General features: G+C 39.8%; 1 protein-coding gene across 3 annotated transcripts in view; it reads right to left on the reverse strand.

Annotated features, from left to right (window-relative positions):
• SNCAIP (synuclein alpha interacting protein) overlaps positions 1-25,400 on the reverse strand; it is a 75,743-nt gene that overhangs the window by 22,458 nt on the left and 27,885 nt on the right. For all 3 annotated transcript variants that reach the window (XM_057433289.1, XM_057433290.1, XM_057433291.1), the window contains exons 3-6: positions 21,125-21,197; positions 11,365-12,227; positions 9,263-9,442; positions 2,860-2,973 (exon numbers count right to left, since the gene is read on the reverse strand). In XM_057433289.1, the coding sequence (XP_057289272.1) occupies positions 2,860-2,973; positions 9,263-9,442; positions 11,365-12,227; positions 21,125-21,197 (1,230 nt within the window). The remainder of the gene's footprint in view (positions 1-2,859; positions 2,974-9,262; positions 9,443-11,364; positions 12,228-21,124; positions 21,198-25,400) is intronic.

Below are 25,400 nucleotides of genomic sequence, written 5' to 3' on the forward strand. Positions count from 1 at the left end.
CACACTGTCCTGCCCATTGTGCTCTCCACATTACACCATTGCCAAGTGGTGTTCGGAACCCTTTCTAGGTTCTCAGTCATGCTGTAGCTCTGCTTCCCTAAAGTTCCGTTAGACTGTCTGGAGCTTGGAGGCAACAAACCCTCGGCATCCCCCCCCCCCCCCATCTGCCTCTTCTGTGCTAGTGCATGCTACCACAGTATCCGTGTTGGAAGAAATTACAGCCCTGTGAAACTCTTACTCAGGAACTACTACTATGTGAATCTAGGACTGCACCACCACTTCTTCCTGTCACATGGTGTCTGTGCCAGACATAGCTGGTACACAATCTGCCATGTACCTGTGATTTATACCTGGCATGGAGAGGACTGCCAACAGGCCTGTTTGTATCTTGCATAATCCCATGCGTAAAGAAGCCCTTGATAGGAGGAGCAGCTGATCAGGCTACAGGTTGACTTTAAGCTCTTCCTATATTCCATCACATGAACTTATGTAGTTCCTCTCTCACTGGAAAATGTAACATTGTTGAGACGTCTTTGGAGTCAGGCCATGACTGTGGTTTGACAACCTTCAACATAGAAGCTATGCTATCAACTCCCTTTTGCTGCCCATTCTAAATGATATTTATTGAAGAAAAATATGGTGGCCATGTCTAATGTCTGGGGAAACAATGGATGGACTGACTCTTTTAGAAAATGATTCAGTAACAGGTCTTCCTCGTAAAAATATTACTCTTGTAATTCTGCCAAGACCAGTGTTTACACAGATTATCTCTCATGTAAGTAATGGAAAAATAAATCAAAACTTTGAGGAAAGTGCCAGCTACATATTTGAATTTCTCAAAGTTGTTTTTTTTTGCCTTAACACAGTTGGGTAAGACAGTCTGGCAAACATTCAGCCTCTACATTCCCTCATGTTTGCAAGATATTTATGAATTATATATATATATAAAAGATAATTGCCATTACATGTGAACTTTCTTTGGCATTCAGCTAACTAAGAAAAATTGTCAGCAATTTATATATTACCTTTTTAAATTTCATGGGTGACTGGTGTTTCTTAACTGGTAGAGCTTCCATCCTTCTCTGAAAAGAATCTATATAAAGGGTGCCAGGTTTGTTCCTGGAATTAGATAGCATAGCTGACTGAAAAAAAAACCCAAAGCTTACTGGATTTAGCTTGTACAAATATTTTCAGAGATGAGGACAAAATTAGGCTAATCAATTGAAGATATGAATGTAAGTTCACATGAAATTTTCTTTTCCAGATGTTTTCTTCCCAGTAGCAAACACACCTTTCTTGAATCCAATCCTGATCTGGCTCCAAGCCTCCCTAAATTCAGTGGTACGTTTACAGGTCAAACTTGCTGTGGAAACCAGGACACCATCAATCAGTATATTCAGCAGGGTCCTAACTTGCACCGGTAACATCTGCATAGTAGGTGAATGGAAAAAAGGCAAAGGAGGTCTTTGCATAACATGAAATCAAGTGTGTCTTTGTGCCCAATGAAACAGGAAGAGAAAGGGTAGACTTCCAGCTCAGCCTTCCAAACCTGCCCCCTCTCTTTCCTTCCCCCTCCAGTAAATTCATGGCTGGACAGGATCAGTTAACAGCAGAAATATGTCACCATAATTCTATGGCACTGAATGAGACAACCACACTTGTACTGGAAATAAAAAGATAATTTTCTTAGTGGTTATATTTTGCTTGTTCTCGCTTAACAAGTAAAGAGGAAAAAAGCATTAGCACAAAAATAGTGGGTTTTCTGCATTTATTCTTAATCTCTGGTGTAGAAACTGAGCGTTAAACTGGACCACCTGCCAAAGAGATTATAGAAAAATAACCTATCACTATTCCTTGTATAGAAGATCCTGGAGAAAGTCTGTTGAACAGAGGTTATTGAAAGGTCTACTTCGGAAAAACAGACTTTGTGGGATAAGAATGTGGTGCAATTAAGTGGTATATGTTTCCCCAGACATTAGAAAAGCACTGAAATGCTGTACTTCTTGTGTTTTCTCATCATTAGATTTACAGATAAGTGAGGTGTGGAAGAGGATCAATTTACAACATCTTTTATATGTAGTTCTCAATAAAACCAGCTAGAAGTAGGCAGATGGTGTTCAAGTTTCAACACACTTCACTGCCAATATACTGAATTCCTAAATTGCCACAATTTGCCAATTTTTTTTTGAGATTAATCTCTCCTGGAAAGGAAATGTGAACTATCCCCAAATGTTTGATGATTTTCTAATATGTCCTAGGAGTCCTCTAGGGATTATGACAGCTCATTTCCCTACCTGTTGGGGGTTGGAACTAGATGAACTTAAGGTCCTTTCCAACCCTACCTATTCTATGATTCTATGTTCCTGAGACTGATAGGTTGGCCTAATATGCCACCTAATCTTCTCCAAGCCATTAGTTAAAAAAGAAGGAAAGGAAAGAAAGGAAAGAAAGAAAGGAAATGAAGGAAAGAAAGGAAAGGAAGAAAGGAAATGAAGGAAAGGAAAGAAAGGAAAGGAAAGAAGAAAGAAAGTAAAGAAATGAAAGAAAGGAAAGAAGAAAGAAAGGAAAGACAGGAAAGTCAGGAAAGAAAGGAAGGAAGGAAGGAGGGAAGGAAGGGAGGGAGGGAGGGAGGGAGAGAAGGAGAAAGACAGAAAGAGAGAAAGAAGACCTCCCCCCCCCCCCCCGAATTTAGGAGGGAACTTACTGAAAAAAATACAGAGATTAAGTGGCAAAAGATTTTCTATATTTGAACTAAAAACACCTGTAGTTAAAAGCCATAAAATGATAATAATGCTTTACATTGAAATTCTTCTACAAGCACCAAAATAATCTATGTAAAAAAGTAAATTAAAGTCATACCTGGCCATAGCAACCTGCATAGTGAATAAGGCTTGGGTGGTCTTTTGAGCAACTTAATTCTGCAATAGCTTCTGTTTCGCTCACCATCCATCGAACACACTCCAGCTGGCCATTCTAAACAAATAAAAAATATACATTCCAACTGTTTCTGCTCTAAACACGTCTACTAAACACAGAAAAGTTTATTAGAATTATTAAAATATTATGAAATTCCAGTTTGTTTGAAAATGTGTTATCTGCTCTCATGTAATGCACTTGTTTATCTTGTCCCGTATCAGTTATGGTTCGGCTGTTGATTGCAGTGAAAGTGGCAGTCAAACAGTATTATATACATAACCTGGTCCTGTCAGACTGCTCAGAGAAAAACCATAGTTCTGTTTTCATCACTTGTACAGCAAGGCTCAATGACTAAATAAGATAATTTGCTGGAGCAGACTGAACAGTCTCCCTACAAACTCTGATATGCACTAATCACTATTCAAATCCATGCTTCCTAAATTATTCTTATGTACGTAGTAGCTGAACACCTAATCCTCATGGATTAGGACCTATCTGTAATAGATACTGTATAAACAGAAACAAGGAGGTGGTTCTTGGCCTGAACACATTTACAGCCTAGTTTCAAGACTTCCAAGCTGTTATGCACGCTCCTAGTAGTTTGCAAGTTACTGTGAAGTGGGACATAGATACTTTGGAAAGATATGAACATTTTCTTCAGACCACACTTGTGGCCCAGTTTAAAGGCAAGAGTTTTTAGCAGCTTCCCTTGCTGCAGCTACTTTTCAGCAACGGTACCTCACTAAATGCAGTTTTGCAAGACTTACATTCCAGCCTGTTCTTACTTAATTTTTCAGCTCTCATGTTCATAAAGGCTATTATATTCTTTATAGCTGAAACAAGTATTTCAATTGCTCAGTCAAAACCTTAGAGAGATCAACATACATAAATATAAAAAACCGTTTGCGTACATTAAAAAGAAAAAGCTATCATGAAAAGGAAAGAAATATCTATTTAAAGTTTTAGTCTTTTTACAAAAACAAACAGAAGACTGTAACAAATATTATATTATATATAAACGATTGGCTTCAAGACTGGTGCTACAGGCAGGGCTTTGGATTCTTTGATAACGGCTGGTTTTATAGGGCACCAGTCTGGACAATGGCGTGTGGGAAAGGTTTATCTCACAGAGGCAAAAGGATGCTGGGGCACGAATTAGCAGGGCTCATTTGGAGAGCTTTAAACTAGATTCAGAGGGGGCTGGGGATGTAGCTGGGCTTGCCCCAGTGGAGCAGCGCTCCAGAATTGATGAAGACTGGGAGGCCTCCTATAATCCTAGGGTGAAATCGGTGTGCTCAGCTCGCTCCCTGGAATGTCTGTACACCAATGCGCGCAGCATGGGAAATAAGCAGGAGGAGCTGGAAACCTGTGCTAAGTCAGGGGACTATGATCTGGTGGCAATTACAGAGACGTGGTGGGACAGCTCACATGACTGGAATATAGTCATGGAGGGCTATGTCCTTTTCAGGAAAGACAGGCCAGCCAGGAGGGGTGGTGGGGTTGCTCTTTATGTGCAGGAGCAACTACAGTGCACCGAGTTCTGTCCAGGGACAGATGATGAGCGAGTTGAGAGTCTGTGGGTGAGAATTAAGGGGCAGGCTGGCAGGGGCGATGCTGCTGTTACAGACCACCAGATCAGGGTGAGGAAGTTGACGAGGCCTTCTACAGGCAGCTGAGAGCGGCCTCACAGTCACAGGCCATGGTCATCGTGGGGGATTTTAACTTCCCTGATGTTTGCTGGAAGGACCACTCGGCAACCCAGCCGCAGTCCAGGAGGTTCCTCCAGTGTATGGATGGTAACTTCCTCCTGCAAATGGTGGATGAGCCGACCAGGAGAGGAGCGCTGCTGGATCTCATCCTCACTAACAAGGAGGGTCTGGTCGAAGCAGTAAGGGTTGAGGGCTGCCTTGGTTGCAGTGACCACGAGATGGTGGAGTTCAGGATCTTGTGTGGCAGGACCAGTAGAATAGCAAGTAGAATTGCAACCCTGGACTTTAGCAGGGCAAACTTTGGCCTTTTCAAGCAATTGCTAGGGGAAATCCCATGGGCAAGGCTGCTTGAAGGTAAAGGGGCCCAAGATAGTTGGTTGGCATTCAAGGATTGCTTTTTCCGAGCTCAAGATCGGAGCATCCCGACACATAGGAAGTCAAGGAAGAGGGCCAGGAGACCTGCGTGGCTAAATAGGGAATTGCTGGGTATGCTCAAGTGGAAGAGGAGAGTTTACAGGTCATGGAAGGAGGGGCTGGCCACTTGGGAGGAATATAAGGCTGCTGCTAGAGGATGTAGGAAGGCAGATAGGATGACTAAGGCCTCCTTAGAATTAAACCTGGCGAGAAGGGTCAAGGACAGCAAAAAGAGCTTTTTCAAATACATGGCAGATAAAACTAACACCAGAGGCAATGTAGGTCCACTGATGAACGGGATGGGTGCCCTGGTGACAGAAGATACAGAGATGGCAGAGTTACTGAATGCCTTCTTTGTCTCTGTCTACTCTGCTGCAGGCAGTCCTGAAGAGCCCTGTACCCCTGAGACCTCAGATGAAGTCAGCTCAACGGAGCGGTTCGCCTTAGTTGATGAGGAATGGGTTAGAGACCAGTTGAGCAATCTGGACATCCATAAATCCATGGGTCCAGATGGGATGCACCCGCGGGTGCTGAGGGAACTGGCGGAAGTCATTGCTAGACCACTCTCCATCATCTTTACCAAGTCTTGGGAAACGGGAGAGGTGCCTGAGGACTGGAGGAAAGCAAATGTCACTCCAGTCTTCAAAAAGGGCAAGAAGGAGGACCCGGGTAACTATAGACCAGTCAGCCTCACCTCCATCCCTGGGAAAGTGATGGAACACCTTATCCTTGGTGCCATCTTAAGGCATATCAAGGATAAGAGGGTTATGAGGGGCAGTCAACATGGCTTCACCAAGGGGAAATCATGTTTGACCAATCTCTTAGCCTTTTATGAGGAAATAACACGGTGGATGGATGATGGCAGAGCGGTGGATGTGGTCTACCTTGACTTCAGCAAAGCATTTGACACAGTCTCCCACAGCATCCTCACAGCTAAATTGAGGAAGTGTGGTCTGGATGATCAGGTAGTGAGGTGGACTGTGAACTGCCTGAAGGAGAGAAGCCAGAGAGTTGTAGTCTATGGGGCGGAGTCTAGTTGGAGGCCTGTAACTAGTGGAGTGCCCCAAGGGTCAGTACTGGGACCAGTATTATTTAATATATTCATCAGTGATTTAGATGAGGGAATTGAGTGTACTATCAGCAAGTTTGCTGATGACACTAAGCTGGGAGGAGTGGCTGACACGCCAGAAGGCTGTGCTGCCATCCAGCGAGACCTGGACAGGCTGGAGAGTTGGGCAGGGAATAACTTGATGAAATATAACAAGGGAAAGTGTAGAGTCCTGCATCTGGGCAGGAACAACCCCAGGTTCCAGTATAGGTTGGGGAACAACCTGTTAGAGAGCAGTGTAGGGGAGAGGGACCTGGGGGTCCTAGTGGACGACAGGATGACCATGAGCCAACACTGTGCCCTTGTGGCCAAGAAGGCCAATGGCATCCTGGGGTGTATTAGAAGGGGGGTGGTTAGTAGGTCGAGAGAGGTCCTCCTTCCCCTCTACTCTGCCCTGGTGAGACCGTATCCGGAATACTGTGTCCAGTTCTGGGCCCCTCAGTTCAAGAAGGACAGGGACCTGCTGGAGAGAGTCCAGCGCAGGGCAACGAAGATGATTAAGGGAGTGGAGCATCTCCCTTATGAGGAAAGGCTGAGGGAGCTGGGTCTCTATAATTTAGAGAAGAGGAGACTGAGGGGTGACCTTATTAGTATCTATAAATATATAAAGGGGGAGTGTCACAAGGATGGAGCCAGGCTCTACTCAGTGGCAAACAGTGATAGGACAAGGGGTAATGGGTACAAACTGGAACACAAGAGGTTCCACTTAAACTTGAGAAGAAACTTCTTCTCAGTGAGGGTGACAGAACACTGGAACAGGCTGCCCAGGGAGGTTGTGGAGTCTCCTTCCCTGGAGACATTCAAAACCCGCCTGGACACATTCCTGTGTAACATTATCTAGGTGTTCCTGCTCCGGCAGGGGTATTGGACTAGATGATCTTTTGAAGTCCCTTCCAATCTCTAGCATACTGTGATACTGTGATAAACCCATCTAAAATTATACGGGAGTAATAAAAACTGGAATAAGAGTAAACTGATACTTGTCTTATTCTTTCCATATGTAATGTATGTATATAAACACAAAAATGCACACCATTATATTTTACTTATTTTTCTCTTTTTCTCTCAATTTCAATAATGAAGTGAAACAATGAAGCTACTTCTGTTCTTTTTAGTATATTACAAAAAATCCCCCTTATCATATTTGAGTTTGAATATTAGTGACTAATAATTTTTTTATTCTGTTTTTCCTTTGTATCACAACTGAGTAAAATAATTTTGTATTTTTTAAATTTAAGCTAAAGAATTAATAAATTACTTGCTAAATAAGATAATTTTGCTAATGTGGAACAGATTTCTCCGCAGTTAGTTAAAATAACTTATCAACATGACAGTATGACATAACAGCACTCCATTTTTCTCTCTCTAGCTCACAGCTAAAGGTCAGAAAGAGTACTATAATCGAAAGAATTAGTTTTAATTAATTAATTCTTTACTGGGAAACGTTATGCATCATCAGTGAATTGCTTAAATTTTCTTGCATGGAAATTTCTGTTCCTGCATGCAAGTTTTCTTGTAAAACACAGGTGCATGCCCCACATGGTGTAATATTCTGGAACTTGGAATGAATAAAGTCCATTCTATCAGTATGCAAAACCACTTTGGAAGTAAGACTCAAGGACTACAAAGTTTAATTATGCCAAATTACTTTAAGGCTGTCAAGACATTTCACAATGATCCAGGTCAAGTCCAGCCATGCAGGTCATCATTAGAAACACTTGGGCCTTAGCACCCCCATTTACATTAAAAACTCCATTACATTTACACATTTTTCTGTGAATGTCAAAGCATGCTCAACTATTATAAAAATTAAAGGAGCCAATCATTAAAAAAGCTAACCTTTCTGGAGAAAAAGACAAAAGATTTTATTTGACTATAAATACAAAACATACGAAGGTTGGGGGAAAAAAACAACAAAAAACAAACAAGAAAGAAAACGGTTTCCAAGTAAAATTGTAAGACTTTAAATTGGGAGGCTGTAACTATTCAGTTTGGACATGGGCCAAGGTATTGAAGCTAAATACCTGACTTTTATAATAGCATTTCATTAGTACAACTAGCTGTTGGTTTAGGTTTATATTCATATGGCTTGTCCCAGAGAAACTGAAAGAAAACCACAACCCTGAAACTTGGATCAGGGCCATAGGTCACTGAAAACATGCCTCAAAGATGCAAACCTGGAATCCAGCAGTCCTCTTTCCATTTCTAAAGTTTTCCCAAGAAGTAAATAACAATAAAATCCCAGAAGAATAAGAAACTCTTGTATTGTATTTCACCCCTTTCCTTGTTTCTTCTTAAGATATTTAGTGGATAAAAGAAATGGCATCCAACTATTCAATCTCACTTACTAAAGAACCAGAATCAGTATGTTTAACTATCAGCCTTCCTGTGCACCACTATGTTTTATTTTACTGCAGCAACAACAGTAATTTTCACATTTTCCAACATAATAAGAGCAAGATAATGGGTAGGGCCATCCCAGGCCCAGCTACAGGTTGGGAGGAGAAGTGACAGAGAGCAGACCTGCGGAGAAGGACTTGGGGGTGTTAGCTGCTGAGAAGCTTAACATGAGCTGGCTTCAGTGCGCACTCACAGCACAGAAACCAACCGTATCCTGGGCTGCATCAAAAGGAGTGTGGCCAGCAGGTCAAAGGAGGTGATCCTGCCCCTCTACTCTTTCCTTGTGAGACCCCATGCTGAGAAAGTTGGGGCAGTTCAGCCTGGAGAAGAGGGGCTGCACAGCATTCATAGCATTCTTCCAGTATCTGAAGGGGGCCTATAAGGATATCAGAGAGGGACTCTTCCTTAGGAACTGCAGCGATAGGACAAGGGATAGCAGGTTTAAACTTAAACAGGAGAAGTTCAGATTAGATATAAGAAAGAAGTTTTTTACTGTGAGGGTGGTGAGGCACTGGAACAGGTTGCTAAAGAAGTGGTAAATGCTCCTTCCCTGGCAGTGTTCAAGGCCAGGTTGGACAGGGCTTGGAGCAACCTGGTCTAGTGTGAAGCATCCCTGCCCATGGCAGGAGTGTTGGAACTAGATGATCTTAAGGTCCTTCCCAACCCTGAGTGCTCTATGATTCTATGATTACAGTGGAGACAAAGACTAGTTTACCTTTATTGCTAATCCAGCTGGAGTTAGCTGCTCAATGTTTCGTTCATTCAAACAGTCTTCACCCATCAAAGAAGTGAGATGCTGCAGGCATTCTGCATGTCCCCTTGATGCTGCTACATGTAACAGGTTGTTGTCACACTCATCATGGATCTTATCCAGATTATCTGCAGCTAAATGTGGCTATTAAGAAAAGCATTATGTTAGTTACAGCCTCACATCCCAAGACACAAGCCAAACACAAAGATGTTTCCTCACAGGAATGTTCTTTTATAACTCAAAATCAGAAGCTTTTCACCTCACTGTATGCAAACTGGCTACTATTAACAGAAGGACAGAGATGGGGTTTGAATTGGCTTGATTCACTTGTAGTTTCTCTTTTTCATGCAACTGTCATACAATTGTCAGTGCAAGATCTTAAGTAGCTTTAAGTCTTTGTACTAGTTTGATCAATTAAGTACCTGTGAAAATACCTACATTTTCATAATTTCTGTCCATTTTGTGTTTGGTTTCTCTTTTTTTTTTTTTTTTTTCCATTATATTACAGAACTACAGAATGCTTGAGTTTGGAAAAGATCACCAGGGGTCATCTTGACACCTGCTCAAGCAGGGTCGCTGAGGTTTATGTCCAGATTACTCATGAATATTTCCAGGGAAGAAGACTCTGCAACCTCTCTGGGCAACCTCTTCCAATGCTCAGTAACAAAGTTCTTGCTTGTATTCAGATGGAACTTCCTGTGTTTTAGTTTATACCCCTGGTCTTCCATCCTATCATGTGGCACCACTGGTAAGAGTCTGACTTAGAAAGATATTGATGAGTAATTGAACAGAAAACATCTATGACTCCTAAAAAAAAAAAAATTCCTGATTAATTTTGCTCATCACAAAAGTGGCAGCTTCCATTAAGCACCATCTAAAATGAAGTTAAACTGCATAATAGAACACATGTGGTACAAATGGTACCTTGTTTCCATTAAAAAAAAATGTTGGAATATTTATGTATACATACTACACATTTATGTATACATACTACACAACCATGAGCTAATACATTATTTCTTCTCAAATGTAATTTTGAGACAAAACAGTAAGACTGAGAAAATCCAGAAGGAAAACAGAAGACGGAAGATGGAGTTAAGAAGTAGAAGTAAGTTCCTAGAGGTGTGCAGACTTGCAAGAGTATAGTTAAGTTAGTCTATTTCATGCAAAATTTTCGAACTGTTTGGGAATAATATGCATTTTCTTACTACCTATCTGCCTATGGTGACTTCCTTTTCCTCTCTCTGCTCCTATTTCAGAGTGAATTTAATTTGCTTCTATTTCTTACTGAGCAGTCTAATATTGTCTTGTGCCTCAGTATAGTCTTTGAATATCTGCTTTTGTTCTTGCTGCTACGTTAACAGCATGCCTCTGTGCTTGAGCTAGACTGGTAAACAGAGAAGCTAAACAAAAATCTAACAAAACCAGTTCTTATACATACACTGTGCCTTCACCAGCTGCCCTGAGTAGAAATCCCATTCTCTGAATCACTGTGCTCACTTAAATCTAGTTACTTTGGAAACCATCATTGATAGTGTCTGATCACCGTGCTCAAATTTACTAAAAAATTTCATATGGGTCAGAGGCCAATGAGGCTTCAGAGAAAGCTCCTGCCTGTGAATGCTGCAGCAACAAGACAGCATGAAAACTCCTGAATAATAATCAGAATACAACAGAGGCCCCTCTGTTTCCATCATCAGTCTCTAAATAACTGAGGTAAATCAGCAATAATTATACAAAGCGACCCACAAATGTTGTAAAACGATGAAGATTTAAATTCAATATTTAAGTGAATCAACAGGTAAAACTCATGCCTTCTATAACACTTCAGTGTACTACATACACTAGCAATCTTGGTAGTCTTTACATAAAACTAGTATCTTTGTTTTGTTACATATTTGATTTAAAGACTAAAACTTTCCATTTGGAAGCCCATATGCTCAATTATGAGGAAGCGCACAAGATAAAAAAGGCAGAATTTCAAAATATGTGCTTCATCAGCTTTGCCGGCTTAATAAACCCCATAACCTTTATTCTTCTTGTTTCATGAAAAAGATGATACTTACCAGTAAAGATATTTGGCCTTCCTTTACAATATTTAAGATGCTCTTAATTTTTTTTCCCTCTTCGCTCCTCTCTTCTGGGCCCCCTACACTGTTCCAGTTCATACTCAGTTCCTCTAGCTGCTTGTTTTCTGCCACTGCTGTCTGCAGGTGGAAAGTCCTCAGATGGCAGTTTGGCATAGTCTTCTCAGTTTTGTGAGCATGAGGATCAACAAATGTCCTGCTGAGGAAGCCCTTACCCTGGGCTTCGGATTCATGGACTGAGCTACACTTCACTAAAGGCTGGGAAAGCTCTAATTCTTCTGTTAAATGCTTGTGCTGATCAAGGACAATAGGCTGTGTTTTTCTCAGCTGAGAGCCTTTCACAGGAGACAGCACATAGAACTGCATGCTATTAGCAGGCGAGCTCTCTGTGTTCCCTGCAGAGCAGGTCTTGCTGCTAAGACCATTCACTGTTGAACACACACCCAAAAGTTTTTTCTCAGGAACTACCTTTGTAAAAGGAACAAGTTGCTGGCTTGATTTAATATAAGGCACATCCAAAATTTCATCCATATCCAGGTCATAGTGCTCCAGCTCCCCAAGCATAACAGCAGGCTCAATGTTTTTGCTTTTAAGGCTCTCTTCTTCTTCTGGACTCTGGTCATCATTTGGAGAGGCAGACTGAGAATCACTACCTTTCTGGTATTCTCCCTTCTGATTCTTGCAGTCATCACTTTCATTGTTCTCAGAGCTTTCTGGCTGATGCTTTAATGGGGAAACCCTCTTCACTGGTCTGAATTTATTGCACACATCTGCAATTCCTGATGGTTTTTGTGCATTTCCAATAAGAGTTGAGACTCCACAGTTCCAGCTGCTGCTGGAAACTAGAGAAATTGAAGAATGTGATTTAGAAGTAATTACTACCAGACAGGTGACATGATACAGCATGCTTTAAAGATATACTTGGCCAAACACTGGAAACAAGAATTTAATGATGAAATGCCACATTCATATCTAAGCAGCTTTAACAGCATCTCTATCAAAACAAATGAAGAATTTGAGACTCCAGAGAAGAAACTTTCTTCAAACAGGACATGCATTGTAATCAATTACAAATAAAGTAGTTCTAATCATGTAATGGTCATCAATAAGAGCTTAGTGGTGTTTACAGTGGTCCTGTCCACTGGAGAATGGTCAGAAGGAATCTTATCTTTAAATGTAATTACATGATGGGAAGCAGGGAAGAAGGGGGAGTGAGACTCTTCTCCACAATGCCCACTGACAAGAGAAGAGACAATGGGCTCAAAGTGAAACCCACAAAAATCCATCCTGAACACAAGAAAATGTTTTTTTTTACTGTGAGGCTGGTCAAACACTAGCACAAGTTACGCAGAGAAATTCATACAGAGTTTCCATTTGCGGAGATACTCAAAATCCAACTGGACAGTCCTAAACTTAACCTGCTCCAGCTGACTCTCCTTAAGGAAGGCTTTTGAACTACATAATCTCAAGCAGTCTGCCAATCTAAACGATTCTGTGAGTCTCTGATCTGAAAATTAACCCTACTTATTCAGGCATGATGCTTCCTTTTCCATTTCTCTCTATGCTGGCCTTCTCTGCCAAGCTTTCCATCTCTTATATATATAACCTGTACACACATACGCACTCCCCACACACATACATAGCTCTGGGTATTCCAGACCATTATTTCAGTGCACTGCAGGACCTGGAGTTTGACCAATGAATATGATTTGCAGATGAGAAAGGGAGCTTAAGACACCTGAACTCTTAATCCTACTGAACCTGAACTTAATCCTACAGAACTTGCACTCTTTCACACAGACCCAGAACTCTGACACAGTTTTCCTTATTTTGTCTTTTTTTTTGGTTGAGGGACAGCACTAAAACCACTAAAGCCTTTAGGCAGTTTCTATGCCCTTTCAAGGTACACTAAGAGTTAATGCATTCTAAAAGTCAAGAATACTGTTTAAACAAAGCAGATTTATTACATGCGCTAACTGCATATCAGTGGGATCTAATTTGTGGTCAAAACACACAATTTGCCATGAACACCTTCCTAAGGAAACATATATACACTTTCAGTGCAACATTAATGTCTGAAGTAAAGGATTAGTATGGCTTAGTAGTTACAGATGTCTGAAAATTACCTTAATGCTTTTGGAAGCACTTAAGAATACATTTCCGAAGAAGAAATAAAAATAAAAATAATTAAAAGGCATGTAAGTTAGTGGGCCAATACAAAGAACACACTGTACTGACCTATTCATGTATTGTATAAGATTCTAGGTTCAAAGGCCTACACTTTTATGTTGGTTTTATTTACATGTGAAATTTTTTCCAAGTGATACAGGGAAATGGATACCACATGTTTCCCAGCTGTTTTGCTCTGACAGGAACTATTAAGCACTCAGTATGGAAATGAATTCTGTCTGAGTTTTATGAAAACACTGCTTTCAACACAGGGGTCTAGACAGAGGAAAAGGCATCAACATTTTGTTTGTTGTCACTTTATTTAGGCTTACATTTATTTTGTTGCTTGGCTTTCTCCACTTTCTAACCTTAATAACACATATTTACATAAATCACTGATGACAAAATTGTAAAATTGGATACTGTGAAGAAGGAATGGCATTTGTTACAAATCTGTCTTGGATCATTGTGAAGTCATGTATTTCTCTTTTCTTTCATTACAGTTAGAGCACAGTAAGGTACTTCCACATTTTTCGCTGTTTTTGTTCCCAACCCCCCTTTACAAACATTGTTTTTCCAGAAAACAAACTAGAATACAGAGAATGGTTAGCAATATTTTTACTGACTTAAAAGACATATTCTTCACTTAACTGGGGTGACGAATTTACACTGCATCTAATAAATTATTAGAATATGGCATTTAACCACACAGCAGTAGGGAAGAAAGCAAGTTAGACTGGTAGACACAATCCTTCTTTGTGCTGTTTTCTACTTGGTTGCTGTACAGGCTGCATCAGTGCTTAAGCAATAACAAAATGGTTGCTGCCTAGAGAGCATTGAAATCATAGCCCAGACTGGATAAAGGCATGACTTGAATCTCTTCTACTCTCTTTTCAGATGCTTGTTTCCTGAAGAAGCAAATCAAGTGCTGCCTATGCAACAAAGCACCAGCACAGCAGGAGTCATGTGAGCAGCTGCTCCACAGGAAAAACCTCTTGCTCATCTCGCCATACTTACGAACTTGGGCAGAGGCCATTAAACATCTGGGTCAAACAAGTGCTGTTTTGATTCTTTTACAAACAACAGTAAAGGATTGTCTTAGTTTAAGGAAGGTAACTAGAATGCAGAGCAGCTATCCTGATTCCAGAGTCTGACAAATAACTCTGTTATAATCTTGGATAAGCCACATCTTTTCTGTGTAGTGATATCTCAAATGCAAAAAAAATGATGACAATGTTTTTTGCCAACTAGGGTGTCAAAATTATGTGTTTAACTTTTATTCACTAATATGGAGATTTGGACAGTGACACTGAAGTAAAATGAGAGAGGAACATAAAAACTTGAGAGACTTCATTCGTATCAGTAAAGAAGGATTGTGCTGCTTGATAGACCAGAGGTGCTAAACCATTTCCTTTGAACAAAAGAAAATAGTATCTGATGAAAACCTGTGTCAAATTTGAAAAGGTTGTTCTTCACCATAAATTGTGATCTATGCTCTCCTTGAAGATGAGAAAAGGCAAAAGGTGAATAAAGAGGCCTGAATGATTGTTTTTAGTTTTTGTATTTGTTTATTTATTTACAGGTGTCTCCTAAAACTACTGGGGGTTAATAATAAGAAAAGGGCACAATCAGGGAGTAACTTCTCTTGCAATTTATCCACTTCATTAGATTTTATTTTAGGAATCCATCTTTACCTTGAAGTTTCTAAAAAAAAAAATAAAATCCTTATGTTTCCAATTGGAAGCATCTGTTGACTTCAGAGCATTTTTCAACATCATCTCTGTATCTAGGGCAGAGGGAAGCAAGAGGGGGAATTGTATCTCTTACATAAGCATCTGTAGAATTATAGGGTAACTATATGAGTTTTGTCCAACCACAAGACTACCTCACGCACAGATGAAACTTTACCCTTGTGACAGGCAGTTTCTGTGATACTTAAAACCTAATGCCAAACACCAGAATACCTTTAAATTGTCCTGAGTATAACGAAAATAACAAAAAATTCAGCTTTTACTTTAGCTTTATAAGGAAACTACCATTGAAATTCATTGCTCGTGTGCATACAAGAGCCTATCTCCCTGGCATATGGGTACAGTAACATTCTTTAAATGATGATGTTTTCATGAAGTTTACAGCACTGGTAACACAAATAGGAGGTGGCAAAAGGCTGCATATCACACATCACTATCATTACAAAATGAACTGAACATACTGCAGAGTGGTATTTGTAGATGTTGCTATGCCAAATCTTCATGAACCCAGAATGGCTCACGTTCAAAGAGCACTGACTGCCTGAGGAAATGGTCAAACTCGTAACAGTGTATTTCTATCGCCATCACTACAGACTCATTTAGGTTTATGCTTTGACCAGCGTTTTGTAATGACAAATGTTGCTGTTGAACAGCTGGGACATACAACAGGCAGTGGTGTTGGCAAGCAGGAAACTGGATGTAAAGATCTGAGTCATTGGCAGATAAACTGGCAGGTAAGTCCATGTTGCTTTACTACATCACTTTACACCCTACACACCAGTTTAACAGGAATGAAAAACAGCATCAATTCACTCCTGTTCTTCCATAGGGGGCAACCAGTGATCCCCATTACTATGCTACATCCCTCAATGAACCTCTTGAGCCTTTTCAGCTTGCTGCCTCTGTTCCTTCTCAGGATGGTCCAGAGCAGTATCTTATAGTAAACTGCACTGAAAGACTGTCCAGGGGAAAAACTGTATGCTTTCCTTTTATCCAAACATTCATCAGTCATCAATGACACCTAATGGCCTGACCTGCATCCAGGCTGTGCTATCTCTAAACTCTCTGCATTTCAAACTTTTTTTTCATACTTGTGCAATCAATAACCATGGTAAAACTGAATAATGGAGAACACTGCACTACATGAGCTCTTGTAAGCCCACAGGCTATGATAAGACTACCTACTGATGTGATGAGTTCATCATGCCTAATAGATTTTTCAATATTCCATGAACCTCTGTGGTTGAATCACAGTTATATGGATGAGAGATGAGCAGGAGCAGCCAACAAAGCTTTACCAAAGGAAAATCATGCCTGACTAATCTTAGTGACCTTCTATGTTAGAGCAACTGCATTAGTGGACAAGAAAAGAGCTACTGATGTAAACTATCAGCTTCTGTAAGGCATTTGACACAGTCCCCAACAACATTCTTACCCCTGATGTGAAGAGATAGGTTTGATGGATAGCCACGCCCAAAAGAGTTGCAGTCAACATCTCAATGTCCAAATGGAGATTAATAACAACTGGTGTTCCTCACTTGTTGTGTCAGGGGTTGTGTTGGGACTGGTACTGCTCAATGACTTTATTAATGACATTGACAGCATGATTGAGTGCATCCTAAGCAAATCTGCAGAAGACACCAAGTTGAGTGGTGCAGCTGGTCTGCTTGAGGAAAAGGATCCAGAGGGACCCTGTGCAGGCTTGAGGACTGGGCCTGTGTGAACCTTATGAAGTTCAACAAAGCCAAGTGCAAGGTCTTGTACCGTTACAATGAGGGTGATGTGACAACGGAACAACACATTGCTCAGAGAAGATGTAGCTGTCCCATCCCTGGCAGTGGTCAAGGCCAGGCGGGATGGGGCTTGAAGCAACATGGTCTAGTGAAAGATGTCCTTGCCCATGGAAAGGGGGGTTGAACTAGATGATCTTTGAAAGTCCGTTCCAATGCAAACCATTCTCGGATTCTACAATTATATAAATGAGAACAAACTCTGCTAGGTTGATTCCGTTGCTGCAAAGGCCAAATGCATTCAAATGATTTTCTTTTACCTAAAACTCTTCCTCCTTGCTTTAAAAATTCACTTGTGGAGTTTTCTTCACTTTCCATCATCATCATTAAGGAAGCTTGCAATTTTCATTGACAACTACCTATACATTTTTTTAAATGCAGTATTTGACTGTATTGCTCACGTACTAGATAATCATTTAGGGGCCTGAAAAGTTTCACATTCAGAGTGTTACTGTCCTGTGAAAGAAATGCTTGAGCTTCTTCCCTGTGATATGACTTCAGCACAGACTCTTGAATCAATTAAGACTTGTACTCATTCCAGGTCCATTTAGAGCACTGTGATTCTGACTTTGTATATGGACACTGAGCTGTTGTCTACACTAGGGAAACTTTTAGAAAATTCATCACAGCTATTAACATAAATTTATCCCCAACACTGGCAGCAATACTGGGGCTTCAAGCGATGGAGGAAGGGATGTGCCTTTCATATAAAAGCATAATCAAAACCAGTTCTGAATATCTATTTACTATTAATATCACTGAAATAATATTTAACCATTTTAACTGAAGGTGGCACTGTTTTACAGTTTTAATATAGGAATAACTTCCAGAAAAATTTTAGGTTCTTCAATGTAAGCTCTGTTGCATAAGAATTAAAGAACCCTGCACAGGTAAGAACAAAGAAGGTTTACTCCCATTTAAGTAGAATTAGAAGCTACTCTAAAGAAGAAAGAAAGGATAAACAAGGTAAATAATAATTCATCTTTTTAAGTAACAGTGCACTTTCCAGGAAATTCAAACATTAATACAAGACTCAGTGAACTAATTATTTTTTTTTACCTAGGGATGAGGAAGAACAATACAAAAGCTGTCATTTCTAAGGTAGAGAATGTAGAAGAGGAAAAGAAAATATCAAAATAAATAAATTGTGTGTCCCATTGTCCAGACTGATCTAATGATGTGAAAGGGAAGTACTAAGTTAAGTTCTACTGAAAAATCAGAAGAGGTCATTCTGGCACAAAATGTGCAAAACAGGAAGAGGCAGGATGCAAAAATAAGGTAGAAGAGGAGCTTATATACAAGCATCACAAGTGTCACTGCGATGATACTAATTGTTGGTTTTTTTCTAAGAAAATTCTTCAGTATTCAATCAATAAATACCGCACTGTTTCAGACATATTTACCTGTGAGGTATTTGGAGCACAACAGTGAAATTTATGCCATTTAACACTGCCTCCAGACCAAATTTTGCCTTAATTTTTCTTATAGCTAAAAAACTAAAAAGAACTTTAGACAGAAAGTGTGTTCAATTTCATATTCACTGATTTATTTCTTTTTCTCAAACAGGAAACAAATTTGAACAATTCTGTGAATGACAGCTATTTTGGGAATGAATAGAGTGCAGAAGGATAACTGCTGGAGATTAAAAATGAACTTCCTTCCTTTTACCAACCTTTGAATAAAGATTTAGAATAGGATGTTGTCCTCATTTGAGACATACATTTAATGACAACCAAAAGTCATCATAGGTCACAGAATATACTTCAACAGCTATATGGCTCAGTGAAGCTTTTTGAACACAGATGTCTTGCACCATTTGCTCATGGGGCCTTATAAAATCTGCCCAGAAAGAAAGCAACCAATTTCATGCTTAATAACAAAAGCATAAAGGACCGATTTCTGTTTCAGTTCATCATTCTACATTAGTTAATGCTGGAAATTAATGGACAGGCTGGCTAACACTTCATTTCAGAAAAATTACTTAGATCTATTTTTAAACTACACTCTAATTTTCTATCTTTGAAGATGAACAATGCTGACCTTAGTGGTTAATACACTAGCTAAGAAGATAATTCTTTTGAAGCATGATGGTAGAGAGAACAACTACCCCTAATCACGCTTTATTGTGTGTAAACCAGGATGTGCCCTGTAGCTTTTCTCCAATTTCATGTATTTTTTACCTTGTCATCTGGGGCTACTTTGGCTCCAAAGGTCCCTTAGAATTTTCCTGAGTCAGAATTCCCTAAATCCAAGGAAGAACGCAAAGGAGTCAGGACTGAGATTGTAATGACTGCATGACTTCCATACACATCTTGCAAAGGGTGAGGAAGGAACCACATGACCTTCCCACTGGTACAGATCACTGGCCAGTGCTGTCCAATATAGGGAAGTGACAGTGCAAATTTAGGCAGGAAAACCTAAAAATGCACCATCCCTGGCAGCGTTCAAGGCCAGGCTGGATGGAGTCTTGGGCGACATGGTCTAGTGTGAAGTATCCCTGTCCATGGGAGGGGGGTTGAAACTAGATGATCTTAAGGCTCTTCCAACCCTATTCTATAATTCTATGATTCTGTGAATATGGAGGGAAGGGTGGTGGAGGACAGGGGGAAGACTGCAGTAGAATGAGACATGAAATGGTAGAATGAGACGAGGGACTGTAGTGATGATAGGGTTAAAACTTAGGCAGGGGAAGTTTAGATTAGATATAAGTAAGAAGTTCTTTACTGTGAGGGTGGTGAGGCACTGGAACAGGTTTCCCAAAGAAGTGGTAAATGCTCCATCCCTGGTGGTGTTGAAGGCTAGGCTGGACAGAGCCTTGGGTGACATGGTTTAGTGTGAGGTGTCCCTGCCCACGGCAGGGGGTTTGGAACTAGATGATATTAAGGTCCTTTCCAACCCTAACTATTCTATGATTCTGATTCTAAATTGAGAGGGGTGAATCAGGGGTCCTCTCCCTTTCTGCTTCTTCCTTGCATCCGCCTGCAGCAGGTAATACTGCACGTGCTATCACTGCTGTGCCATAAGTGGGCAGTAACATGGCAAACAGGTATGTTAAAGGGAGCTTTGCTTCTTTTTATTGCCAAAGGCAGTGGCACACAGTTGTGATGACCTGGCCTTTAATGACTCTGTAGAAGAAGTAGCTCCCAGAAGCTTTTGACTTAGTTACACACCTTGGCATTTAGAACTCTCTGAAAGGAAATAGAGAAATAAAAGTTCCCAAAGTATATCACAGGTCTTAAAGCTTTCTACCATCCCATAAATTCCAGGTCTTGCATTTCTGTTATAAAAGTGTTTGATGAAACAACATTAATGGAAGATCAATTAAAACATCAGAAAACGTAATAAACTTTTCATAGCTCAACAAAAATGCTCCTCTCACCAATTCATTTCCGCTCCATCAAAAAGAGAAAAACAAAAGCGGACTAATCTGATTTAAAGAGTGAAAACCAACACTAAATGCACTTTTTGTCGGGGGAGGGGGGAGGTCTCCAGCTGGTTCTCATATATATGCCATGATTCTTCATTTAGTTTACACTATTAAACTAAAAAACTCAGCTTTAATCTTAACTATTACAGTGTGCCTTAGAGTAGATTCTATCATGTAGCATCCTTGATACAGTTTCAGACTCTGGCAAAACATCATCCCTCAAACTGGTCATGGCCATATGGGTAGTAAATGTATCCAACATTTTTTCATTGGCGCCTACATTATTACATCTTGTCACCAATGGTTTCTCGGGTTTTCAAGTAAATTGTTGCATATACTGTGGTTTGGAGCTGCTGAGATGAAGCCCTACATTTATCTGTATACAGCCAAATCCTTTTTTGGAACTTTTTTTCCTTCTAATGAACTAACATCTGTTGCAGGGGGGGGGGGTGAGGAAAAAAAAAAAGTCATGTTTCCAGAAAGCTGTACAAAAATGAGAGAAAACAAAACAACAGAACACTGCCAAGAAGCTATTATTGCCAACTAGTACACGATACAAAGCAGCCTAGAAAACTATGTGTGGACAGAAGTGGGCATCATACCTGATCTGTCTTCATTTTGTGAATCACACCTTCTACACAATTCTGGAATGGTCTTGAGAGAAGTTACAGAATACTGTAAAAAAGGCAAAAATGCATATGAAGTAATTAATTAAAAAAGATAAAAAAGTAATGTTGTGCTCACAGCCTACATCTACCAACCCAGGGGTACTTCCAACAGACTGATGGTCTTCTCAGGCTGTGCAAGAAAAGTAGATGACATCTGCTTTTGTGACCCACTTTGAGGGATGTCAAACAGACTCACAAAGCTACAGCAAATTGTCTCCCCACCTCAATCTTCTCCTTCCTGTTGATCACCATGATTCAAATCACAAACACATTTTATATCTCCATCCTTTCCATGGGATGCAAGATACCGTGAAGGTGAGAATAGATCTAGACTTCATAGTAAATGTCAAGCTTTCCCAAATCAATATGTAGAAATAATGCAGGATATTTGCATTATATTTAGACAATATTTTGTATTTGTAGAGATCTGATTTCAGAGGGGTATCCATGTACATACACATATTAGATGACAGGCTCATTTCTCTAACCTAGGCTTTATTAAAACACACTTGCATTATTACTTTGATGTGACAGGATATGCCTGATATTAATCAGTATATTATTCTCTGAATAAAAAGGAAAAAAAATGGGGATGATGTATGTATCTTACTAAAGAGAAATCTTTTTCTTATAAACTTGTGGAATATTCTTGGTAAGACACATGATTCAGCGTTATAAAGCTACATATTCTGACATACAGAAATTAAGCTACTTAATAGTAAGCCTTCCTTAATCAAATGCTTAAATGTTACAGGAATCTTTACTTAAACAAATGAAAATCATTATGCCTGTGAAAGATCAATGGCTTTGCTCATATTCAAAAAAACCCTATTAAAACCAGTATTTTGGAAACTAAAACACAAAACTGCATTTAGGGTTAGCACAACTGAAAATTTTTAAGGAATATATAAACACCATATGTTTTCAAAGAAACAGATATTTTTAGCTGGTATGCTATTGATCAACGAAGCAAAACAACTACGTAGAAAACCACATAAGCTTTCCATACAAAAAATAAATGGTCATGCATTTTCCTGCTTTTTGCTGACAGTTCGTCATTCTGAGTTTGATGTGCTTCTGATCACAATTGGCAATCTACTTCAAAACAAGCTGAAGTTAACCTCCTGTGACCAACTGCAGAAGTAATTTACTTCTCCAGCACAAGTTTAAGACTGTTGCTCAATCAATTGTAGTTACTTTATTAAGCCTCAAAAACCTCCCACTTTTTCCCTTGTTGGCTTGCTTCAGGGATGTATTGAGAAAGCTTAACTACAACAAGAATCTTTCATAAGTATTCCCAGGATCAATACTAAACTTATTGATTAAAATGGGTAGCGGCACACCACAGAACTATCCACTGATTCCAATCCCATTAAATAACAGGTAGTCTACTAAGGCTGTGGCTGCAGGATGTGACAGCCTAAAACAACAAAAAGCACGAGAACAAAGACAGTGAGAAAGATGCTACGAAATACAAATTAATATGAGTTAAACGTACACATGCACAAACACCATGTGCTGTGCTTCACTTTGGTTATTGTTTAATAATGATTGAGCTTTAAGCTATACATCTTGCTATTTCAGCACAAAGACTCAGAAGGCAATGTTGAGCTAGTCTAGTAAGATTCTTAAGAGAATCCAAGGAACATGTCTCCAAGGAATATGGTAGCTTCATAAGACCAGCTGGTGCAGTTTAAACTATTACACAGTTTGTAATTCAATTAGAATGAGGCCTTTTGTATTCCACTGCTATGTGTTTTGTCAGGCAACCTCAAAAAACAGAAAACCATTTTTCTTTTTGTCTTTTTTGCTATTCTTTCCTGGAAGAACAGATTTTCTTTCTGTTTCGACACTGCACTAAAATGTATCCAGTTACCACCTCTGACCACCAAAAATCTATTAAATGTTATAAATTTCATTATGCATTTTAATCATATTGGTTTGATTTCATTAACAGACTTCCTCCCACTCACCTCCGTCAGTCGGTGCATTTACAATTCTGCCATCTGTGTTTTGTGGTCAAGATGTGGAGAACTGGCTTTTGATCCAGGAAGCAACTAAAATTGCTCTTTAAAGTGGACTTCTCCCAACCATAAGCACAATCCATTGCCAGCTCTTCCCTCTAGAACTACTTTCTCTCACACGCTTATCTCCAGCTCTGATAATTAGTAACATTTGTTAGCTTTTCTTCAACAAAAAATTTTAAGGTTATCAGAGGTATTGCAAAGGGATTGAGATTGCAACCCTTCCCTGGAACAGAATTTTAGAACTAATGCTTATTCAGTGGCATTTAAAATAGATTATTTCCCACTCTTCATTTATTAATTTTGAACTACTCTACATACAAAAATAAATGCAATTTCTTACATTTCACCATTAGAATAACCAAATCAACCAGAGCCAAGGGCCATGCCCAAAGGCATGACAATGTGAGAGCTAGGCACATGAGGTCGCTTCCATAGTCAATGCTTACTGTGATCTTTTGTATTTAATCAAAGCGTGTTGTGGTTGATGGCTAAATTCAGTAACAAAATTAAAAGCTTCTTCCCTGGCTTCTTCCCAGGATAATGAATGTTAAAGGTTTGAGGTTTTTTTCTATGTCCAACCTGAAATAGTGAATTTCAGTAAACCCCTTAAGGTCCTTGTAACATGGAAGAACAGGATCAACAGCAAGCAAGAAATAAAAAACAGCAGTAAGTATTCTATGCAAATGCAAGATATTCCCAATTTTCTTTAACTGTGTGTTGCTTGTACAACTGTAAAAGCCTGTGGAGTGACCCAGCTCCTTCCACTGCCAAGGAAGGATGACAGCAGGCTCAGGAGGTGCCCTGTGCCGAGTAAATGGAAGGCCAGATCATCAGCCATACTCCTGACCATACATAGTTCATACCTGCCCTGTGAGACAAAGGTTGACATGAAGAAGTTTTCAAGCTGTTTCAAAATACTTAAAAAAATCAGTAGCTGCTTAATTATGTTTGAATTAACTTACTGCACTCACATTTCACAAGCTTTCAGATCAGGCCCACTCCTCCACTGGCACCACTGAGCCAGGCTTTTATTCATGCAGAACTATTTGAATGATCAGAACAATAATATACACACTCAACCCCAAACAGTTTATAAATAACTAGCACCAGGAGCTCTGATTATGACCAGGGCATTTGGCATTATTTCAGTAAACGAAGAAATAAAATAGTTTAAATTTGCAAAACCTGCCAATAGAATTTTAATTAAAGGATTAGGAAACCTTCAGGTAACCTTAACAATAGCCTACAACTTATAGGCAGGAATAAATTTAAGAGGAAAAGCAGGACGTTTTAAACTTTTAGTATTGTATCTACCATTTAACGCAACTTATATGTTGCAATTTTTTTCTTCCTTTCTGTGAGTAGTTATTCATGAAGAAATAAATGAAAATATACAGCTTGGTTGCTTAATGTCATTGCTTCATTGCAGACAGAATGTTATTTTTGTTTAATGTAAACAGGAGTCCCAGAAACCTATTCTGATGTGTCAACCACAGTCAAATATACTGTGGATATTGGCAGAGTACCATCTTAATTTCCAAATAAGCATCTCATTTGCATTTCAGGGCCCTGAGGGAATTGGTAGGGGTGGTTGCTGAGCCATTCTCAATCATATATTGAAAAGTCATGGCAGTGAGGTCAAGTGTCCAGTGGCTGGAGAAAAGTAAGTATCACATCAATTTTTAACAAGGGTAAAGAGGAGGACCTGGGAACTACAAACCAGTCATCCTTACCTCAGTGCCCAGTCAGACCATGACAAATGATTGAGACAGCCAACATGGCTTCACAAATGGCAAATCGTTCCTGACAAATCTTGTGATCATATGATGGAGTGACAACAGCTACAGATGTCATCTACCTCAACTTCCATAAGGCCTTTCACATGGCTCTACACAACATCCTTGCCTCTAATTTGGAGAGGTATGGGATTGATGGATGGATGGTTAGAGGGATAAGAAATTGGCCATGCCCAATGAGCTACAGTCAACACCTTAATCTCCAAGAGGAAACCAGTAAGCGTGGTGTCCCTTTAGGATGCATACTGCAACCAATACTATTTAATATCTTGATCAATGACACAGTGGGATTGAACGCACCCTCAGAAAGTTTTCATGTAACACAAAGATGGGTGGTGTGGTTGATTCACTTCAGGGAAGAGATGCCATCCAGAGGGAAATTAACAG

Source organism: Pezoporus wallicus, unplaced genomic scaffold (genome assembly GCF_028554395.1).
Source record: "Pezoporus wallicus isolate ANWC-B61680 ecotype Strahan unplaced genomic scaffold, APGP_CSIRO_Pwel_v1 contig_4055, whole genome shotgun sequence".
In the NCBI taxonomy this organism is placed as follows: domain Eukaryota; kingdom Metazoa; phylum Chordata; class Aves; order Psittaciformes; family Psittacidae; genus Pezoporus; species Pezoporus wallicus.